This window comes from Entelurus aequoreus, linkage group LG22 (assembly GCF_033978785.1).
Source record: "Entelurus aequoreus isolate RoL-2023_Sb linkage group LG22, RoL_Eaeq_v1.1, whole genome shotgun sequence".
NCBI classification, from domain to species: Eukaryota; Metazoa; Chordata; class Actinopteri; order Syngnathiformes; family Syngnathidae; genus Entelurus; species Entelurus aequoreus.
Window position 1 is genome coordinate 25,334,765 of NC_084752.1, and position 18,902 is coordinate 25,353,666.

Sequence of the window (18,902 nt, forward strand, 5' to 3'; positions counted from 1 at the left end):
AAAACAGGCATCACCCTGTGCTATCTTCTGTTCACACTTATTATTACACCGTGTTCCACATGAAATTGCTTCGAGGTCAGTAAGCACCACCAGAATCAATACATACACAAGGCACACTGGGTTATAAGGTGCATTGCACTCATAAGGTAGTGAGAATGACGCGGACACATTTGTTACTAGATAGGCTTTTGCCATGGACGCTTTATATATATGCAACAACAATTATTTGATACCTGTTTATATTGACGAATGTGCTGGTTAGACTGCAATACTGTTCAATTACAGACACTTATTATGTGTGTCTAACTTGAGTGCTAATGTGTGCTTAGTTGCTGTGTAGCTGCTAGGTCCTCGTAGCCTATAGCATGCTATGTTTACCTTTTCTAAATTACTTCACTAAAATACAAGAAAAGACCAACTTTGTGTGCTTATTAACTGTCTGTCCAGCTTTGCAAAAGTAAACACCTTTCAGCACTGCTTTTATCCAAGGTTATATCAGACATTTTACATGCAACATGATCTAATATTTGTTTTTTTCCGACCGATATCCGATGCTAATATCATATTGGGACACACCTAATTATAAGCATTGAGTCTATGTTATGAGTTAATAGACAAATAGGTGAGTTTGTGTGTGTGTGTGTGTGTTTCCATTCGCCCCCTACCGAGACCCAGTTGCCTCCTCTCCACGTTTTTGCGATACTCTTCCAGTTCTTTCTCTGACAGCTCACTGAAAGGGTTGGGAGGCTGTGGGGCCATCTGTTCTTCCTCTGTGGGCACGTATGGCTGCAGAGGACACACAAAAATGCAGACACAGTCAGGAAAATTATGGAAAAAAAAAAGATTCTTTTTGCACAAGCACACACACTAAAGAATAAACACACACGGACAAGAAAGCACACTGAAAAAAAAACAAATCTTTCACTATCGCTATTAAAGATCAAATAGTACAAACCACCTCAAACTAGACTCATTTGAAGATAGGAACATTTTGTACGCTCCCACATCTTTAACCCAGATGAGGAAACAAGACAGAAACAAACATAAAATGTCATGACAATGCATGCAAACAAACCACATCTGTACCTTTGGATGCTTAAAACACACATGTACATATCAATAGCCCATTAAACAATATAGACAGGATTTGATGAACATATGCAAATGTATATCTGTGTCCAACAAAACATGCTGTTTGTGCTGTGACACCAAACTGTCCAAAAGGTGATCAAAAAAATGATAAAAGTTAAATTAAAAAGCATGAAATAATTGTAATTGTGGGTATTTACCAGAATGTTTATCTGCACCAGATCCTTCAACACAAGATACCAATCACAGGAAAGTCAACATTAATATTGTATTGGTTTGTATTCCTTCATTAGGTTAAAAACTATTTGATGCATGATGTGATCACCAGGCGCCCCCTTGTGGCCAAAAGGTATTACTAACTGGTCTTGAGTCCACAGTCCTAACTGGGCAGAACATTGAAGTGTAGCAACTATCATTACCGTTATTGTCATTTTCAGGGGAAAATAAATAAATAAAGGGTAACACTTTAGTATGGGGAACATAGTCACCATTAATTAGTTGCTTATTAAAGTAATTTAGAGTTATTTGGACACTAGGAGAACATATAAGGGTTAGGGTTACTAATAAGCAATAATTCTGAAGTTTTTAAGGGAAGACTCTTAGTTAATGGCTTACTGGTTGTACAATAAGGCCATGCAGAATAAGGCATTAATAAGTAATTAATAATGACTAATTAACAGCCAATATGTTAGTAATTTGCATGTCAATGAGCAACTAATTAATGGTGAATATGTGTTCCCCATACTAAAGTGTTACCAAAAAATGTTTGTCTAATGATAGACACAATTGTTTGGCATTCAAATATCATCACTCATTGTTAATTAATTTACCCAGTCACTGTTTCATTGTGTTCAGGGTTTTACATCATGCGCTGGAGCCTACCCCAGCTGATTTAGGTTTCAGTGCAGGACTACTGTACATCCTGGACAAGTAGGGCGATAGTGAATGTGGTAATATTATAACAGATCCAAGTGTGTTTTTGCGTTTTACCCGTCGTGGTTGATCAACCGGGATGCCGGCGAGGTGCTGAGAGCGAGGTCCTGAGGTCATCACGTCACACCGGTTCTGCTCTCTAATCTGCAAAAAGGACGTCAAATTGAATGTCGTGACAGTACGTAGCTTTTTTGCCAATTTGGGAACTGCGTACAATTTAAAATCTAGACCTTTCAAGATGCTCAATATTCACGATTGTGAAATTTTAAACTCACTTTGTTCCTCTTTTGCAGCACCTCTTTGGGGTCTGTGTTGAGCGGGACAAACTGATTAGGGTCCTCAATCCGGATCGGGGTTCCCGTCTCCTCGGCCTTTAACCACTGTGTATGGAAAGAAGGTGAATACGGATTAAAATTCCTTTACTCATGCATTTTATAAACTAATCTACTCTGGTCCACTGGGAAGCTGGAGCCAATCCCAGCTGACTTCAGGTACACCCAGTACTAGGGTTGTACAGTACTAATAAAGTACCGCAGTACTAATGAATTAAAAAAAATATATATATACAATACCGGTACTTTTTTTTCATGCGCATGATAGTGCACCGTGGGGCTCCACCCATCCATTCATTTTCTACCGTTTGCCCCTTTTGGGGCTGCGGGGGGTGCTGCAGCCTATCTCAGCTGCATTACTGCTAATGTGAGTCGAGGTAGTACATGCGGTTTCTTAGATTTTTAATTTAAAATAAACCTGAAGAAAATTCTAAAAAAAAAAGGAGGTAACACTTTAGTATGGGGAACATACTCACCATTAATTAGTTGCTTATTAAAGTAACAAAGACTTAATTTGGAGTTATTTGGACACTAGGGGAACATATCAGGGTTAGGGTTAGGGTTACTAATAAGCAATAATTCTGAGGTTATTGAGGGAAGACTCTTAGTTAATGGCTTACTGGTTGTATAATAAGGCAATGCAGAATAAGGCATTAATAAATACTTAATAATAAATGGGTTATACTTGTATAGCGCTTTTCTACCTTCAAGGTACTCAAAGCACTTTGACAGTATTTCCACATTCACCCATTCACACACACATTCACACACTGATGGAGGGAGCTGCCATGCAAGGCGCTACCAGCAGCCATCAGGAGCAAGGGTGAAGTGTCTTGCCCAAGGACACAACAGACGTGACTAGGATGGTAGAAGGTGGCGATTGAACCCCAGTAACCAGCAACCCTCCGATTGCTGGCACGGCCACTCTACCAACTTCGCCACGCCGAGTTATTTACACAGAAAAGTCTCTGTAAATGTTCATTTACATCCACTTTAATTGTTTCCAAACTGTGGCTGCAACACGGCAGTAAAACGGCGGATCAAACAAAACAGAAGTCATGGTAATGGACCCACTAGCTGCGGAAGCTCGCTCTCCAATCAGCTAAAAAAAGACTCAATAAATCCACGGTGACATTTTGGTGAATTTACGGAACTGAAACAATACAAAAAGAAGGTAATTGTACGTTAATAGCGTTTTCACTGCTGGACTCTAGAAAGAGGTTCCGCAGCCTCCGTAGCAGAACCTCCAGGTTCTGTAACAGCTTCTTAATAATGACTAATTAAGAGCCAATATGTTACTAATTTGCATGTTAATAAGCAACTAATTAATGGTGAATTTGTGTTCCCCATACTAAAGTGTTACCAAAAACTATTTTACATTGTCAATATGGGGTATTTAATGCGTGTAGAATTTTGAAGACAAACAGCTGAGATAGGCTCCAGCAACCCCCGCGACCCCGAACGAGAAAAGCGGTAGGAAATGGATGGATGGATGGAAATATAAATGTATTCCATTTTGGTATAAGGATGTGGAAAAAGAGAAATGCTGTAAATACTTTCCGGATGCACTCTAAATATGAAATGTCATCTACGCCAGTAGATGGCATTGTAGCATCATCTTAGAGTGCACCACTACTACTGTAGTAATGACACGAGTTATGACTCATAACAAAGCTCACCAGAGTCATTGCAAGGAATACTGGGGCCCCTGAAAGTATGGGTGTGGGCCTCTCTACCCCCTCCTTCATTTCCACCTTCAATGTTCTTGTTTCTCAGTGGTCTTGATGATGACTGGCGTAATACACCCAATGTGTTTCCCTTTTAACGATTAATCACTTAACAAGTCAGAGTTTTGTTATGTAAATTATGTATTATTCTTATTTTTCTGATTTGCAACAAGTTATTACACCTCTGATTGCAGATACATAACCACTCAACACATAGGTATAGCGGGTATTGTATTGTATTTAGCAATCAAGCACTGATATGCAAAAAAAAAAATTAAAATAAAAAATGTCCTTGCTCAGGTAAATAGGTAGCATTTACCTTAATTGTGCAATTAAAACAAAGAGCACATGGAATATGTTGTTATTAAATAAATATGAAAAACAACAACAAGGCTCATTTAATCTCAATTTGAGTTTAAATCGAGTTATCGAGCATATATTATGCTTTTATGTAATTAAAATAGCTAAGGTGTTGATTAATGTCTTAGTCACTGCCAGTGTTACAGCAGTTCACTAATAAACCAAAAGAGCCGAGCAGTGTCTATATGACTCACTCACCGTCACAGACATCATTGGACTGCTGGGGGTGAGTGTTTGCTGTGGGGTCAAACTCAGATGAAGCAGCCACTGCTGATTCTGGTGCAGCAGAGCTTAAAGGTTTATTGTTCCATTATATATGCAGTAAACACTAAATGCTATTTTTCATGGAAAAACTGATGCAGACCTAACCTATTTTTGGACAAAATCTAAATGGGCTTCTTGGCACCATAGTTTCACTTTCCCAGACAAAAAAATATTTTTAAACCATTCAAAAGTCAATATAAACTGTCGAAAATTCTAAATAACTGTTGTTGTTTTTTTACTTTGTTGTTGTCAGCTATTATGGTGTCTTTTTATTTTATACTGCTATGAAAACAAATAACACCTATTTGAACATCTAACATTGTTTGTATTTAGGCCATTCAATGTCCCAGTAATAACACCTTTTACATGACCACATTGAACAAATCATGGTAACGTAACTGCCCGTCAGACAAAGGTTATTATTCAGTTACTCCGTCATAAATAAAAGTAACGTTATTAGTTCCTCAGTATATATAATTAATAATTACAGAGTAGAACTTGAATGTGTCATAATACAGACAAGTTGTCCAACTGCTTTCGTGGCTGTGAACGCATCACCGGCTGAGTCGATTGTGTGCGTCTGTTGACGCACATGAAAGAGAGCGAGCGATTGCTGTCAATAATACGATATATTATGTGTTTGTTTTGGTGTAATTATGATAGAAAGTGACCAGTTTTGTTAGATAGTAGTTTTGTAGCGGATGGTGTTTTGGTGTAGTTACAACCAAAAGTTTTGCTCAATAAAATTTTGTTGGATGAACTGCACCTCTTTCTCCTCTTTAAACGTCTCGACTGACGTCATCATTGTTTTATCTGTTGTGACCACAATTTATGTGTTTATTTTGTTTAGAGTTTGATTTGGATTTTGTGCGCTGCATAGATTTTCCCTTGGTGGAGAAAACCCTTTTTTCCAGAAAGAGCTAAGGGGGTTGTTTAAATGATAAAAATGTGAATATTGTATGACTTGTGTCTTTGTTGTAACTCAGACCTGGGCATTCTGCGGCCCGCGGGCCGCATCCGGCCCTTTGTGCGTCCCTGTCCGGCCCGCGTGAGGCCAATTATAAATTACAAAATAAATTTTAAAAAGTATCTATGTCGAGTGTGCAATACAACGGTGCTGCTTTTGTTTTGAAAATCGTTATTTGTATTACTTCCGTGTGGACGTATGCGTGTGCGTGATTGTGAGTGAATGTGAACAGCTGCAATCATTAATTACAAAATAAAGTTGAAAAAACATCTATGTCGTGCGCGCAATACAACTGTGCTGCTTTTATTTTGAAAATTATTATTTATGGGCGTGTGTCAGTGTGTAACCTGCGAGTGAAGGTGCACATGCAGCGACAAGTGATGCACGGTTTACACCCGAGACGCTAAAAAGAGAAAAGTTGATGAAGAATGGCGTGTTTCCAACAAGACATGGACTGCCATGCAACGTTCCCTCTAAGGTGCGTGCCTGCGCAATTGCACACTGCTCAAGCGTCTGCTGCGCGCAGCAAATATATGCCGCGCACCAAATCAAATCCCATCTGAATTCTAAACAAAATAAACATATTTATTCTATGTAATTTTGCAATGCAACTTTGAGTGACAGTGACAACAAGCGGCCCTAACGGTGTTCGTCAACACCGTTCAATTGAACACCGTTCAATTATTGTAACGTCTATCGAGATGTTTCGAGGACAGGAATTATATCGATCACTTTATTGAGCAAAACTGTTTATATTCGGCCATAACCACACCAAAAACATAAGTAAAACACTTCTATCTCGAAAAACTAGTCATTTTCTGCCGTACAAACCAGGCCAAAACCAACTTGTCATCTGTCACCAACACGCATAGCACTAAACCACTGGTGCGTTTATGGCCACACAAAAAGTCGGACAACTCAAACATCACACAAAGTTACACTATGACTCCTCAGTCATACGTGTGCTTATTTTACTGTCATTTATTATTAATGTTAATTTATTTATATTAGTCATGGAATGCTGTTACATACACTATGTTGAAGTATTACTATTATTATTAATTATTATTATTATTTATCTTACGGTATATATCAAAAATAATATTGAGCAAAATTTAATTGAAATATTGTCGATGTGGCCCTCCAGCAGTGCTCGGGTTGCTCATGTGGCCCCCGGTAAAAATTAATTGCCCACCCCTGTTGTAACTGATGTCACGTCTGACTCACGTCCCGCTCAATAAATGTGTCTGGTGGTCACGCCAGCGTCTGTTCTCAGTGGGTACTAGGCACCATTTAGCTTTTCTCGAAGACAAATGCCCTATACTTGTCTTGTTTTCGGATGTATGAACCGCTCAAATCGCGAAAAGGATAAATGTTTCTTCAGAGTTCCTCAAGGGGTAATAATAATAATAATAATAATAATGGATTAGATTCATGTAGCGCTTTTGTAGACACTCAAAGCGCTTCACATAGAAGTGAGAACCCATCATTTATTCATTTCCACATTCACACCTGGTGATGGTAAGCTACATTTGCAGCCACAGCTGCCCGAAGAGCGCAAGATTTTACAAAAGGACGGCGGGAAAAGAAGCACTAGTCCAAGAGCGCAGCCGAAGAATGCACAAATTTGCAGTGATCACTTTGTTAAAGGTCTGTTTGATATACTTTTAACGTTTAGTATTATCTTGATATTATTTGTATTTCTTAAAACACATTTTTGCGACAAGTGTTTCGAAAAGCACCAACTTGGCATGTCTAAACAAAAGAAAGCAAATTTGAGCAAAACCTAATAAGCTTTTACCAAAGGCAACAATCATAGATGAACCTTTAGCTCATAGACAATGTTGACATCCATAGTTGTAGTTTGATAAAGACGGGAAAAACACTCATAAAGGGCGCGTACAACAGCAAAGATGGCGCTACACTGCAAAAAGTCAGTGTTCAAAAACAAGAAAAAAAAATACAAAAATGAGTGGTGTTTTATTTGAACTAAGCAAAATTATCTGCCAATAGAACAAGAAAATTTGGCTTGTCAAGACTTTCCAAAACAAGTCAAATTAGCTAACCTCAATGAACCTAAAAATACCTTAAAATAAGTATATTCTCAGTAATAAAAAGTGCACTTTTCTTGGTACAAAAAAAAAAGAGACCTTTTTGCTCAATATGTTGAAAAATATTCTTAAATTAGGTAAATGCTAGAGCCATTATCTTGACATAATGATATGCGTTCGGCATTACATTTCTTGAAAACAGCAAACTTATACTAAAAACTAATTTATTGTTCTTAATGGAAAGGCAACAAGGCAACCGCTTGTTACTCTCGAGGTCTCCTAGCCGCTCAGGCAAATCATGTGGTCTAAAAATGCATTTTTCCATCCATAACATGACATCTTTGAGCCAAGTGCGTGCTCTTTCAGTCAATTAGTGTGCATATAAACAGCCCGGGCCCCGGCCAATAAATGTTTAAGTGTAATTTTGAAGAATTGATCTGAATGTGCATGAACTATCTCTGTTCAAAATTGTTAGAAATGTCACATGTTAAATGTTTAAATATTAACTGTCAGTTTACTGTACTGTGCCAACTGTACTACTATATGAGTACGTGTTTTCTATTGTTTCATTGAAAATAAAACAGCAAAGTCCATTTGGCTGTCATCTGTTTTAATTATGAGACACAATTGTGTCAAAGTCATGATTTTTTTTTTCATGCTTGAAATAAGAAATTATTACTTTAAAACAGTAGTTTTATACTTGTGAGTGTTGATGACACAGCTTTGCATCAGTTGATATTCTAGTTTCAAGCATGTTTTACTCAATATAGGTCATCAAATCTCAGCAACAAGCTGTAATATCTTACTGAGATCATTTAGGACCAAAACCCTTAAAACAAGTAAAAGACTCTAACATAAAATCTGCTTACTGAAAAGAATTATCTTATCAGACAGAAAATAAGCAAATATCACCCTTATTGAAGATATTTAATCTTACTTAGATTTCAGTTTTTGCATTGTAGACGTAGATACCCGAGAAAAAACAATGCATATTTATCCGTGAGAAACTTGGTCTCAATGTCCTTGACCCAGCCACACACAAAGAAGTGGTAGACCTCCGTGCTTTTCCAAGTTTTAATCAGTTTTGTAGTGTAGAATGACGTCTGGAGTGCAAGATAGTTTGACATGTCTGGAAATGCGACCGACAGATAATCCTTGATATCACTCGGCTCGACAAATCTTTTGTTAATAAACTAAAGTGCTCTATTTCATTGCATAGTTGGAATTTTGGCTCCTATATTTTTTTGGCAGAAAGATCTAGGCCAATGTTCCCTCTAATTTTTCAAGGGTGTGAGCAAACGCAAAAACTCCCTTTACAGTAAGTGGAGCACATTTGAGCGATGTCAGACGCGCACACTGTGGCCACACCTGCAGCACACCTGTCCCAAACCTGACTAAATAACAAGTTAAATGTCTTATTATATAATCAAATGACAGCAGTCATTTCCATGAGGTTATGAGAGTTTTGGCCCACTTACAATGACAACAACAAAAAATATTATTTTTCATACGCTGTGTACTAGTACTGTATGTCTGGGTGGAGGTCCTGCTTTGGAAATCAGATATCGCATTTCGTTCCCATTAAAACATTCACATGTTGCACAATGAGATGTAAGCATGGGATCATGTGTACATTCCTGTAACTTTCTGTTTGTAAAATATATATTTGTATTAGTATTTCTTTAATATACAAAGGTCCTGGGTTCAATCCTGGGCTCGGGATCTTTCTGTGTGGAGTTTGCATGTTCTCCCCGTGACTGTGTGGGTTCCCTCCGGGTACTACCGGCTTCCTCCCACCTCCAAAGACATGCACCTGGGGATAGGTTGATTGGCAACACTAAATTGGCCCTAGTGTTTGAATGTGAGTGTGAATGTTGTCTATCTGTGTTGGCCCTGTGATGAGGTGGCGACTTGACCAGGTTGTACCCCGCCCACCGCCCGAATGCAGCTGAGGTAGGCTCCAACACCCCCCACGACCCCGTAAGGGACAAGCGGTAGAAAATGGATGGATGGATGATATAATGACAGCATTTCATGATTAATATTTATAAACTAAGATTAGAATACGCACACATTTGATTGGTAAATCGTAGTGTAACGATCTGGAATTACACATTATGTGTGGTGTTGGAGTTGTCTGACTTTTTGTGTGGCTGTAAACGCATCACTGGCTAGGTGCCATATACCTGTATGTTGACCCAAGTGAGAAAGAGCGAGCGGGTGCTGTTGATATGACAGATGACAAAGTTGGTTTTGGTTTGGATTGTACGGCAGAAAATGACTAGTTTTGCTCGATAGACATTTTTTGACCGTGTTTATGGCCGACAATAAAGAGTTTTGTTCATTAAAGTCATCGATGGAATTCATGTCCTCCTTAAAGCGTCTTGACAAACATTACAATTATTAATCAGTGATGACGAAAACTGTTTTCTCTGTTGCGGCTGCGTGTCGTCAGGTACATTGAAAATTGTTGTGCGCTTATTTTTGTAATTTCAGAGGGACAAGCGGTAGAAAATGGATGGATGGATGGATTTTGTGCTTGGCGAAGATTTGCTGAGAACAGAGGACGTGTGAGCAGTGCACAATTGCACAGGTGCGCACCTTAGAGGGAACGTTGATCTAGGCCAGTGTTTTTCTACCTTTTTTAACCCAAGGCACATTTTTTGCATTGAAAAAATGCGGAGGCACACCTCCAGCAGAAATCATTAAAATACGAAACTCAGTTGACAGTAAAAAGTCGTTGTCGCAATTGTTGGATATGACTTTAAACCATAACCAAGCATGCATCACTATAGCTCTTGTCTCAAAGTAGGTGTACTGTCACCACCTGTCACATCACCCCGTGACTTATTTTGAGTTTATTGCGGTTTTCCTGTGTGTAGTGTTTTAGTTCTTGTCTTGTGTTCCTATTTTGGTGGATTTTTCTCTTTTTTTTGGTATTTTCCTGTTGCAGTTTCATGTCTTCCTTTGAGCGATATTTCCCACATCTGCTTTGTTTTAGCAATCAAGAATATTTCAGTTGTTTTTATCCTTCTTGGTGGGGACATTGTTGATTGTCATGTCATGTTCGGATGTACTTTGTGGACGCCGTCTTTGCTCCACAGTAAATATTTGCTGTCGTCCAGCGTTCTGTTTTTGTTTACTTTGTAGCCCGTTCAGTTTTAGTTTCGTTCTGCATAGCCTTCCCTAAGCTTCAATGCCTTTTCTTAGGGGCACTCACCTTTTGTTTATTTTTGGTTTAAGCATTGGACACTTTTTCTTCACGCTGCCTCCTGCTGTTTCCGACATCTACAAAGCAATTAGCTGCCGGCTGCCACCTACTGATATGGAAGAGTATTACATGGTTCCTGTGTGTCGTGTTTTAGTTCTTGTCTTGCGCTCCTATTCGGTGGCTTTTCCTGTTTTTTTGTTATTTTCCTGTAGCAGTTTCAGGTCTTCCTTAAATGCTATTCCCCGCACCTGCTTTGTTTTGGCAATCAAGACTATTTAAGTTGTGCGGACGCTATCCTCCTTTGTCGGGACATTGTTGATCGTCATGTCATGTACAGATGTACTTTGTGGACGCCGTCTGCTCCACGCGCCGTAAGTCTTTGCTGTCGTCCAGCATTCTGCTTTTGTTGACATCCCTAAGCTTCAATGCCTTTTCTTAGCGGCACTCGCCTTTTGTTTATTTTTGGTTTAAGCGTTAGATACCTTTTTACCTGCACGCTGCCTCCCGCATATTGTGATCACGACAAACCATGTTCCGACATCTACAAAGCAATTAGCTACCTGCTGCCACCTACTGATATGGAAGAGTGTTACACGGTTACTCTGCCGAGCTCTAGACAGCACAGACACACAACAACAACAACACATAATTTGCAGACTATAATTACTGGTTTGCAAAAAACATTTTTAACCCAAATAGGTGAAATTAGATAATCTCCCACGGCACACCAGACTGTATCTCACGGCACAGTGGTTGAAAAACACTGATCTAGTCCTCTTCCATACTCAGATGGTTTGCGTGCTGCCATCTTGGCTTGATTGACTGTTTTTCACTTCCGGGAAGGATTCACGTCACTGAATACAAGCAATATACGACGGCCCCGGCGCTCACCGTGGTCGTCCTGCTGTGGTTGTAGCGCTCGTCTCCACCCTCCACGTTGACCTTGGTGTAGCTGTTGGGCGAGTTGAGCCAGCGCGTCTTCTCCCTCTGCTGCCGCTGCAGGACGAACTTGAAGGGCAACCGCGTGGCGTCCATGTCCTCCTCTAACATAAACGCCGTGACGGTGGCGGGGATCTCCACGTCGCTCTTGTGCCTGGGCTTCTCCCGCACAATGGGATGGCGATAGGCGTAACCTGTCCTGTAGCCCTGCGAAGGACGTCATAAAGGAAGCTTAGATAGCGAGTCAGGGCATGACAAAGCCACGCCAAAGCAATCCCCCTGTGCGCCCACCAGGTTATCCAGCATCCTCATCAGAGACTCAAACTCCAGCTCGCCGACCTTCCACTTCACCGGACTGCTCATGTTGCTGGAAAATGTTGCGGCCACCTCGTGCACACGTGTTTTGTACTTCTCTTGATCGAGCACGATCAGGTTGTCTATGGTGCCGGCACATGAGATGGCGTTCACCTAAACACAAATGATGTCATCTTACGAAACACCTTTGATAGTAGGCAGACCTTTTTATCACCAATTGTGCAATAACTATTGTGCAGAAAATGCTCTCCATGCTGATGTATTGCTGCTTGCGTGCAAAGCATGGACCTGTCCTAATCTGCCTCAGGGACAAAAAACTGTAATTTAGAAAAAGACAACAACACGAGGAATAAACCATACATGCTTGAGGGATTGATTTATAGAAATTAAGCCGGGCTTTGCTGTTGGATTAGTATTGTTGTTTTTTTTTGTTGCTTTTTTGTTCACCTAGGTTATTTGGACAATCACAAACAATGCATACAAAGAGTGACAAGCGATATATTACAGTGGTTCCTGGTTTTTGTACGGCCCACTTTTCTCGGAAATGTTCGCCAGGAAGTTTGCAATGCTTTTCGCGTGTCGTCTCTGCCAAACATCGATCGTAACAAACTAGTTTGTCTGCAATTAGCAAACAAACTAGTTTGTCTGCAATTAGCAGACAAAGCAGTTTCCTTTGGACTGTTTCTGCCGGAAAACATTTTTGAATACCTCAAAAGTCATAATCATGAGTTAAGAAAGTCAAATTTATGAGCTAAAAAGTCATAATCATGAGATTAAAAAAAGTTGAAATTGTGAGATAAAAAAAATCGAAATCATGAGATTAAAAATGAACAATGAGTTGAAAAATCTAAATTATGAGATAAAAAGCCATGGCACGGTTGGGAGAGTGGCCGTGCCAGCAACCTGAGGGTTCCTGGTTCGATCCCCAGCTGCTACCAACCTTAAAGTCACGTCCGTTGTGTCCTTGAGCAAGACACTTCACCCTTGCTCCTGATGGGTCGTGGTTAGTGCCTTACATGGCAGCTCCCGCCATCAGTGTGTGAATGTGTGTGTGAATGGGTGAATGTGGAAATAGTGTCAAAGCGCTTTGAGTACCTTGAAGGTAGAAAAGTGCTATACAAGTATAACCCATTTACCATTTAACTATAAGGTCAAATGTTTTAATTATGAGAATAAGAAAGTCATAATTATGGGATAAAAAAGCAAAACTCTTAGTTAAAAGCAACTTTGACTTTGACTCTCATAATTTTGACTTTTTATCTTATAATTTTGACTTTTTTAGATATAATTATGACTTTTTATCTCATTATTTTGACGTTTTATCTCATAATTCCGACTTTTTATGTCATTATATCAACGTTTTATCTTGTAATTAGTGTCTGTCTCCTTTCTTTGAGTCAACCAAGCACTGTGCTCCCTGCAGTGTCCATGCTCTCTGTGCACCTGATGAGGCGTTCAAGCACACTGCATAACTCTGACTGTTAGTAAAACAGTCTTTGTGCTTCTTTTTTTTAAGGACAGCTGCAAAATAAGCCACCATCGGGCCAAACAAAGCACTTTGATTAAAAAAATAAATAAAAGGTGAGAAACAGTATTGAATTCAAGAAAGAACCTGAATTTACGAACTTACAGACAAATTTGTATATTGATTTACATATTTGTATTCGGCCTGTGGTTCATCAAAAATCAAAAAGTCCATATAATGATGTGGCGTCCTTGGGGCTTTCCCTTTCCCTTTCCCTTTTTCGCTCGCTGATCATCACCATACATTTAAAAGTTAGTAGAATCACTAAATCGCTGATTTGTATTTTTTGGCCCATGTTAAGCATTTTTGATTAAATTAAGCAAAATTATGGTTTGTTACGTCATTTAGAATGTGTATGTAAATAAAAGACACCATTACATGTACTTACACTTACAATATTCTAACATGTACTCATGGTTATATTTATAACTGCGTTTATAAACTGCATACCAATGAGTATTCAAGTCGGTATATATATTTGATCAATTACGAATTCAGCATTTACTAAAGCCTAATCGTGTGTACTTATTATAAAGTCTTATCAAAGTGTTTTGTGTTCAGATTTTTGGGTGTCTGCGACAGATTAATTGGATTTTTAATATGTCTTATTGGGAAAAACGGCTTCGGCCTTTGTCAAACCCTATGGAGCAGCTTACCAACGAAAACCAAGGTACCAATGTTTATTAGTATGAAAGATGACATCGCAAAGTGTGAGATTAATACTGTATATTTCATCTGCATGGCGAGGTTTGTGAAGGTCTGCATTGCTTCCTTTTAGGGATTCTCTAATTTATAGGGGCGCTTCCCTGTGTGTGTTTGTGCGTGTGCGTATACTGTACCTGGATTTCGCAGGCAAATTGTGCATTGTAGATGTAGTGAAAGGCCTCTTCCATGGTCTCCCCCAGAGCTACCAGGCCGTGATTCCTCAGTACCAGAACCTTTACCGAAACACACAAACAAGCACATTTCTTCCGATAATGAAAATGAAATATCAAGGAACCGTGCATTAGTTGAACTCATGTTCATGAACAATTTACCAATCACTAAGACAGTTCTAATTAAGCGTGTCAGCACTGGGTTGGGCTAATAACATTTAGGTCAGCTCAAATAAGTGCTCTGCGTCAGAGCTGAGCTGAAAGGAATGCTAATTGCACACACCCTAATTGTGACCTTTCATCAGCAATGTTTAGGTATCAACACACACCCATTGCATGTTTCAAACGGCTCCACGTTCCAAAATTATTTTGTGTATGTAATTTCCGGGCACGCTTCTCTAACCTTGGCTGTGGGCCCCAGGGCTTTTTGGAGCTCTTTGCGCTCCTCTGGCTCGTCCAGGCTGCCCTGGTAGTTGTAGTAGGCGATGTCCCCCAGAATGAGTGACTCCTGCGAAATGGGTAGGATGCCGCACTTCATTGATGACACCTAGAAGCAGGAGGGACAAATCCAATCCAAACTTTATTTACATAACACACAGAGTGCTGTATAAAAAAATTAGAAGAGAAGAACACACCCACACCCACGCACATATACATACATACAAAGGTGTGTCTTTAGCCTTTTTGAATTTTTTTTATTTCAACGCTCTCTACAGTCCTGAGGCTCTCTGCAAGCCGTTCCACAGGTGGGGGCTAAATGCCGCCTCACCGTGGGTCTTTGTTTTGGTATTCGGTAAAGCTAAAAGGCCTTTTCCAGACCTCAGGATCCGCGAGGGCTGACACGGTAAACACAAGTCAGATAGATAAGAAGGCCCAAAGCAATTAAGACATTTGAAAAATAATAATAATAGAACTTTAAAATCGACCCAGAAGCGGACGAGGAGCCATTGCGGCAACTTTAAAACTGGTGTAATGTGCGCCCGGTCTCTGGTCCTCGTCAGCCCGCGTGCAGCTGAGTTTTGTGATAATTGTAGACTTCTGATATTCTTTTTGGGGAGGCCAGAGAGCAGGGCGTTACACAACTTCCGTGTTGGCCTGAAAGAGAAACGGGCAGACTCTGACTATGTCCTTATGATAAAAAACTATTATTGTAATATTTTTTATATGTTGGATAAAAGTCGTCTCGGAGTCAAATATCACGCCCATATTTTTTATTTTATATTTTAAAGTTACTCCCTCTGGTCTTCAGGGCTGGTAACTAAAACCTCTGTTTTGTCCCGGTTGAGCTGTAGGAAATTCACTGGCATCCATTACTTGTTGTCTACAATGCAGTTAAAAAGGCCATCTATTGGTCCTCTGTCATCAGGAGACAATGTACAGCTGTGGAGCATCAGCGTAACTGCAGTGTTTCTTAGCCATTGTTAGACCGCGAGCGCCCCGTAGAGCAGTGTTTTTCAACCTTTTTTGAGGCAAGGCACATTTTTTTCATGAAAAAATCCAAAGGCACACCACCAGGAGAAAACGTAAAAAAATGAAACTCCACCAGGTCGTCATGCCTTATTTTGAGTGTGTTGGTGTTTTCTTGTGTGCAGTGCTTTAGTTCTTGCCTTGCGCTGTTATTTTGGTGGCTCTTCCTGTTTTGTTGAGGTTTTCCTGCAGCAGTTTCATGTCTTCCTTTGAGCGCTATTCCCCACACTTGCTTTGTGTTAGCAAGCAAGAAGACTATTTAAGTTGTTGCTATCCTTCTTTGTGGGGACTTTGTTGATTGCCAAGTCATGTACGGATGTACTTTGTGGACGCGGTCTCTGCTCCACACACTGCAAGTTTTTGCTGTCGTCCAGCATTGTTTGTTTACCTTGTAGCCAGTTCAGTTTTACTTTTATTTTGCATAGCCATCCCTATGCTTTAATGCCTTTTCCTTTCCCTTTTGTTAATTTTTGGTTTAAGCGTTACATAACTTTTTACCATGTGCATATTGGGTTCATGACAAACCGTCCTCATCTCACCTGACACATTTCGACTTTTAGAAAGCAATTAACTACCTGCTGCCACCTACTGATGTGGAGTATTACATGGTTACCCTGCCGAGCTCTACACAGCACAGACAATAAAGGAACGGCACATTATTTGCAGATTATAATTATTGATTCTGCAAAAAATATTGTTTTGACCAATTAGGTGAAGTTGCATAATCACAGTGGTTGAAAAACACTGCCGTAGAGGGCCGCCAATTAGCTGTAGCCATCTCAGCTGTATGGGTCGCAGTAGTACCCAGTTGTAATACACTTTTCCACCACTAGTGAACGTAATGACAATATCCCAAACAAAGAAGTCTGGTGCTTTCTTAAGCGCAAAAATTATGAAAAAAGTGGTGACGCTGTATTTTCATTTGCATTTTATTTTTATTGACAGTTTAGTTAATAAAAAAAATAATTATCAATTGTGTTTATTTGTTTTAGCACAACCAAAGTGTATGTACATGTATTTATGACTCCCTTCTTATGCAGTATATTTGGTTAGTATGCAATTTTCATTAATTAATTCATTTGACAAGGTTGGAAACTGTAAGTAAGTTAGATATAATATGATTAAAAACAAGTGTAAGGTGTCTAATTCGAAGTTAATATTTGAGTGGGCCCTAGGACCTTCTGTGGTGGAAAAGTTGGGCCACAAGGCCAAAAAAGTGAAAAACCCTTTACATGCTTTACTGTACATCACAGCTTCCTTTACTTCATCTGATATTTCACACATTCTGACTGCATGAATGCACTGCAGAAATGAGGCTTAATAGAACATGATGACAATGCTGCTCAGCAGAGCGTGCACCCCCGCCCTCCACCCCTCAAAAAAAAAAAAAGAATCCCAGTCAAAACTGGACCACTTATATGGTCACGCAGACAGCAGATAACTGAGGATGCCGGAGATTGGGATTATTGGCTCTTTGGAGGAAGCTGGGTTCTGAGGAGACGTTCAAAAGAAAAGATTGTCTTGTTGTCAAATGTACAATACAAATTACTTGACACATGATAGGCTCCAGCACCCCCCCGCCACCCTAAAAGGGACAAGCGGTAGAGAATGGATGGATGGAAAGATACCAAAATATAAAATCTTATTTCTAGAAATGTCCCTAGATTCAAGAGGTTTTTACTTATTTTTTGTAATTGACTCATCTTAATTGTATCATTAATAATCATATTTTTCTATTCTAGTTTAAAAATGTTAAAATAAAAAATGAATACAACTATTCAAAAAAGATGTGTTGGTGTTCCCCCACATAGAAAAACTTGTTTTAGGATTCTGCAAGATCTTGAGGATGCTTCATTTAAAAATTGCCAGTTGAATAATGCTTGTTTTCATAAAAAAATACTTATTTCTAAATTAAGGAAATGCTAATTTCTAGATGTAAAAATCTTAATTCCAGATCTCTTATCAAGTAAAATTATCTTTCCTTGCATCTAAATAATTTCTTTCTTTCTTTCTTTGTACCAATGATTGTCACACACACACCAGGTGTGGCGAAATTATTCTCTGCATTTGACCCATCACCCTTGATCACCCCCTGGGAGGTGAGGGGAGCAGTGAGCAGCAGTGGTGGCTGCGCCCGGGATCATTTTTGGTGATTTAACCCCCAATTCCAACCCTTGATGCTGAGTGCCAAGCAGGGGACTAGTTTTTAGTATTTATTTTCCTTATTTCTAGTCTTTTTATCTTATATTTTTACAGATCTTTTTTTTCCTCAGTTTACTCATTTTCAAGAAGTAACTTTTTTTTTTTTAACTGTGTAAACTATGGATCACAAACTATGGATCACAATAGTTCAAATGTACACATCCCACATTCATTCATTCCACACTCCAGCAGGTGGCGCCATATCCCCATGCTCTGACAGTGACAACACTATTTGGAATTTCCCATCCATGTAGTCTACATGTCACTTCCATGCCATCTTTCCACACAGGAACATTTGAACAACACACAATAAAATATCAAGTATAATAGATAAGATTAAAATATACATAAAAACATACATACAACTAGAATAAAAATGAAGGTAAACACAAAATTGTACTATTCTAAATGGTGTGCATACGCCTGAACTGGGGGCTCTGAATCCACATCTTTCCTCGACAAAAGGTCATGTAGTGTTTTTGTTTTTTTTAATTGTTAATATCTCCCCCGCCTGATAAACCAAGTCGAAGTAGAATTGAGGTGAATAGATGTTGCTCCGGTGCAGCACTTTATGGAAGCCAGTTTCGGCCACTAAAAAAATGGTATAAATACCCCAATGTTAAGTCATAATAATGAGATAAGAAA

General features: G+C 39.3%; 1 protein-coding gene across 9 annotated transcripts in view; it reads right to left on the minus strand.

The window, feature by feature from the left end:
- LOC133639184 (gamma-adducin-like) overlaps positions 1–18,902 on the minus strand; it is a 225,128-nt gene that overhangs the window by 20,882 nt on the left and 185,344 nt on the right. For 7 of the 9 annotated variants that reach the window (XR_009823749.1, XM_062032278.1, XM_062032277.1 and 4 more), the window contains 8 exons: positions 14,992–15,135; positions 14,553–14,651; positions 12,165–12,341; positions 11,826–12,080; positions 2,298–2,402; positions 2,080–2,166; positions 1,290–1,313; positions 666–786 (listed from right to left, as the gene is read on the minus strand). Coding sequence is in view for 8 of the 9 variants with exons in the window: in XM_062032278.1 (XP_061888262.1) it covers positions 666–786; positions 1,290–1,313; positions 2,080–2,166; positions 2,298–2,402; positions 11,826–12,080; positions 12,165–12,341; positions 14,553–14,651; positions 14,992–15,135 (1,012 nt within the window). In the remaining variant the exon portion in view is untranslated. The remainder of the gene's footprint in view (positions 1–665; positions 787–1,289; positions 1,314–2,079; positions 2,167–2,297; positions 2,403–11,825; positions 12,081–12,164; positions 12,342–14,552; positions 14,652–14,991; positions 15,136–18,902) is intronic. The other 2 variants (XM_062032284.1, XM_062032282.1) reach the window with 1 other exon arrangement.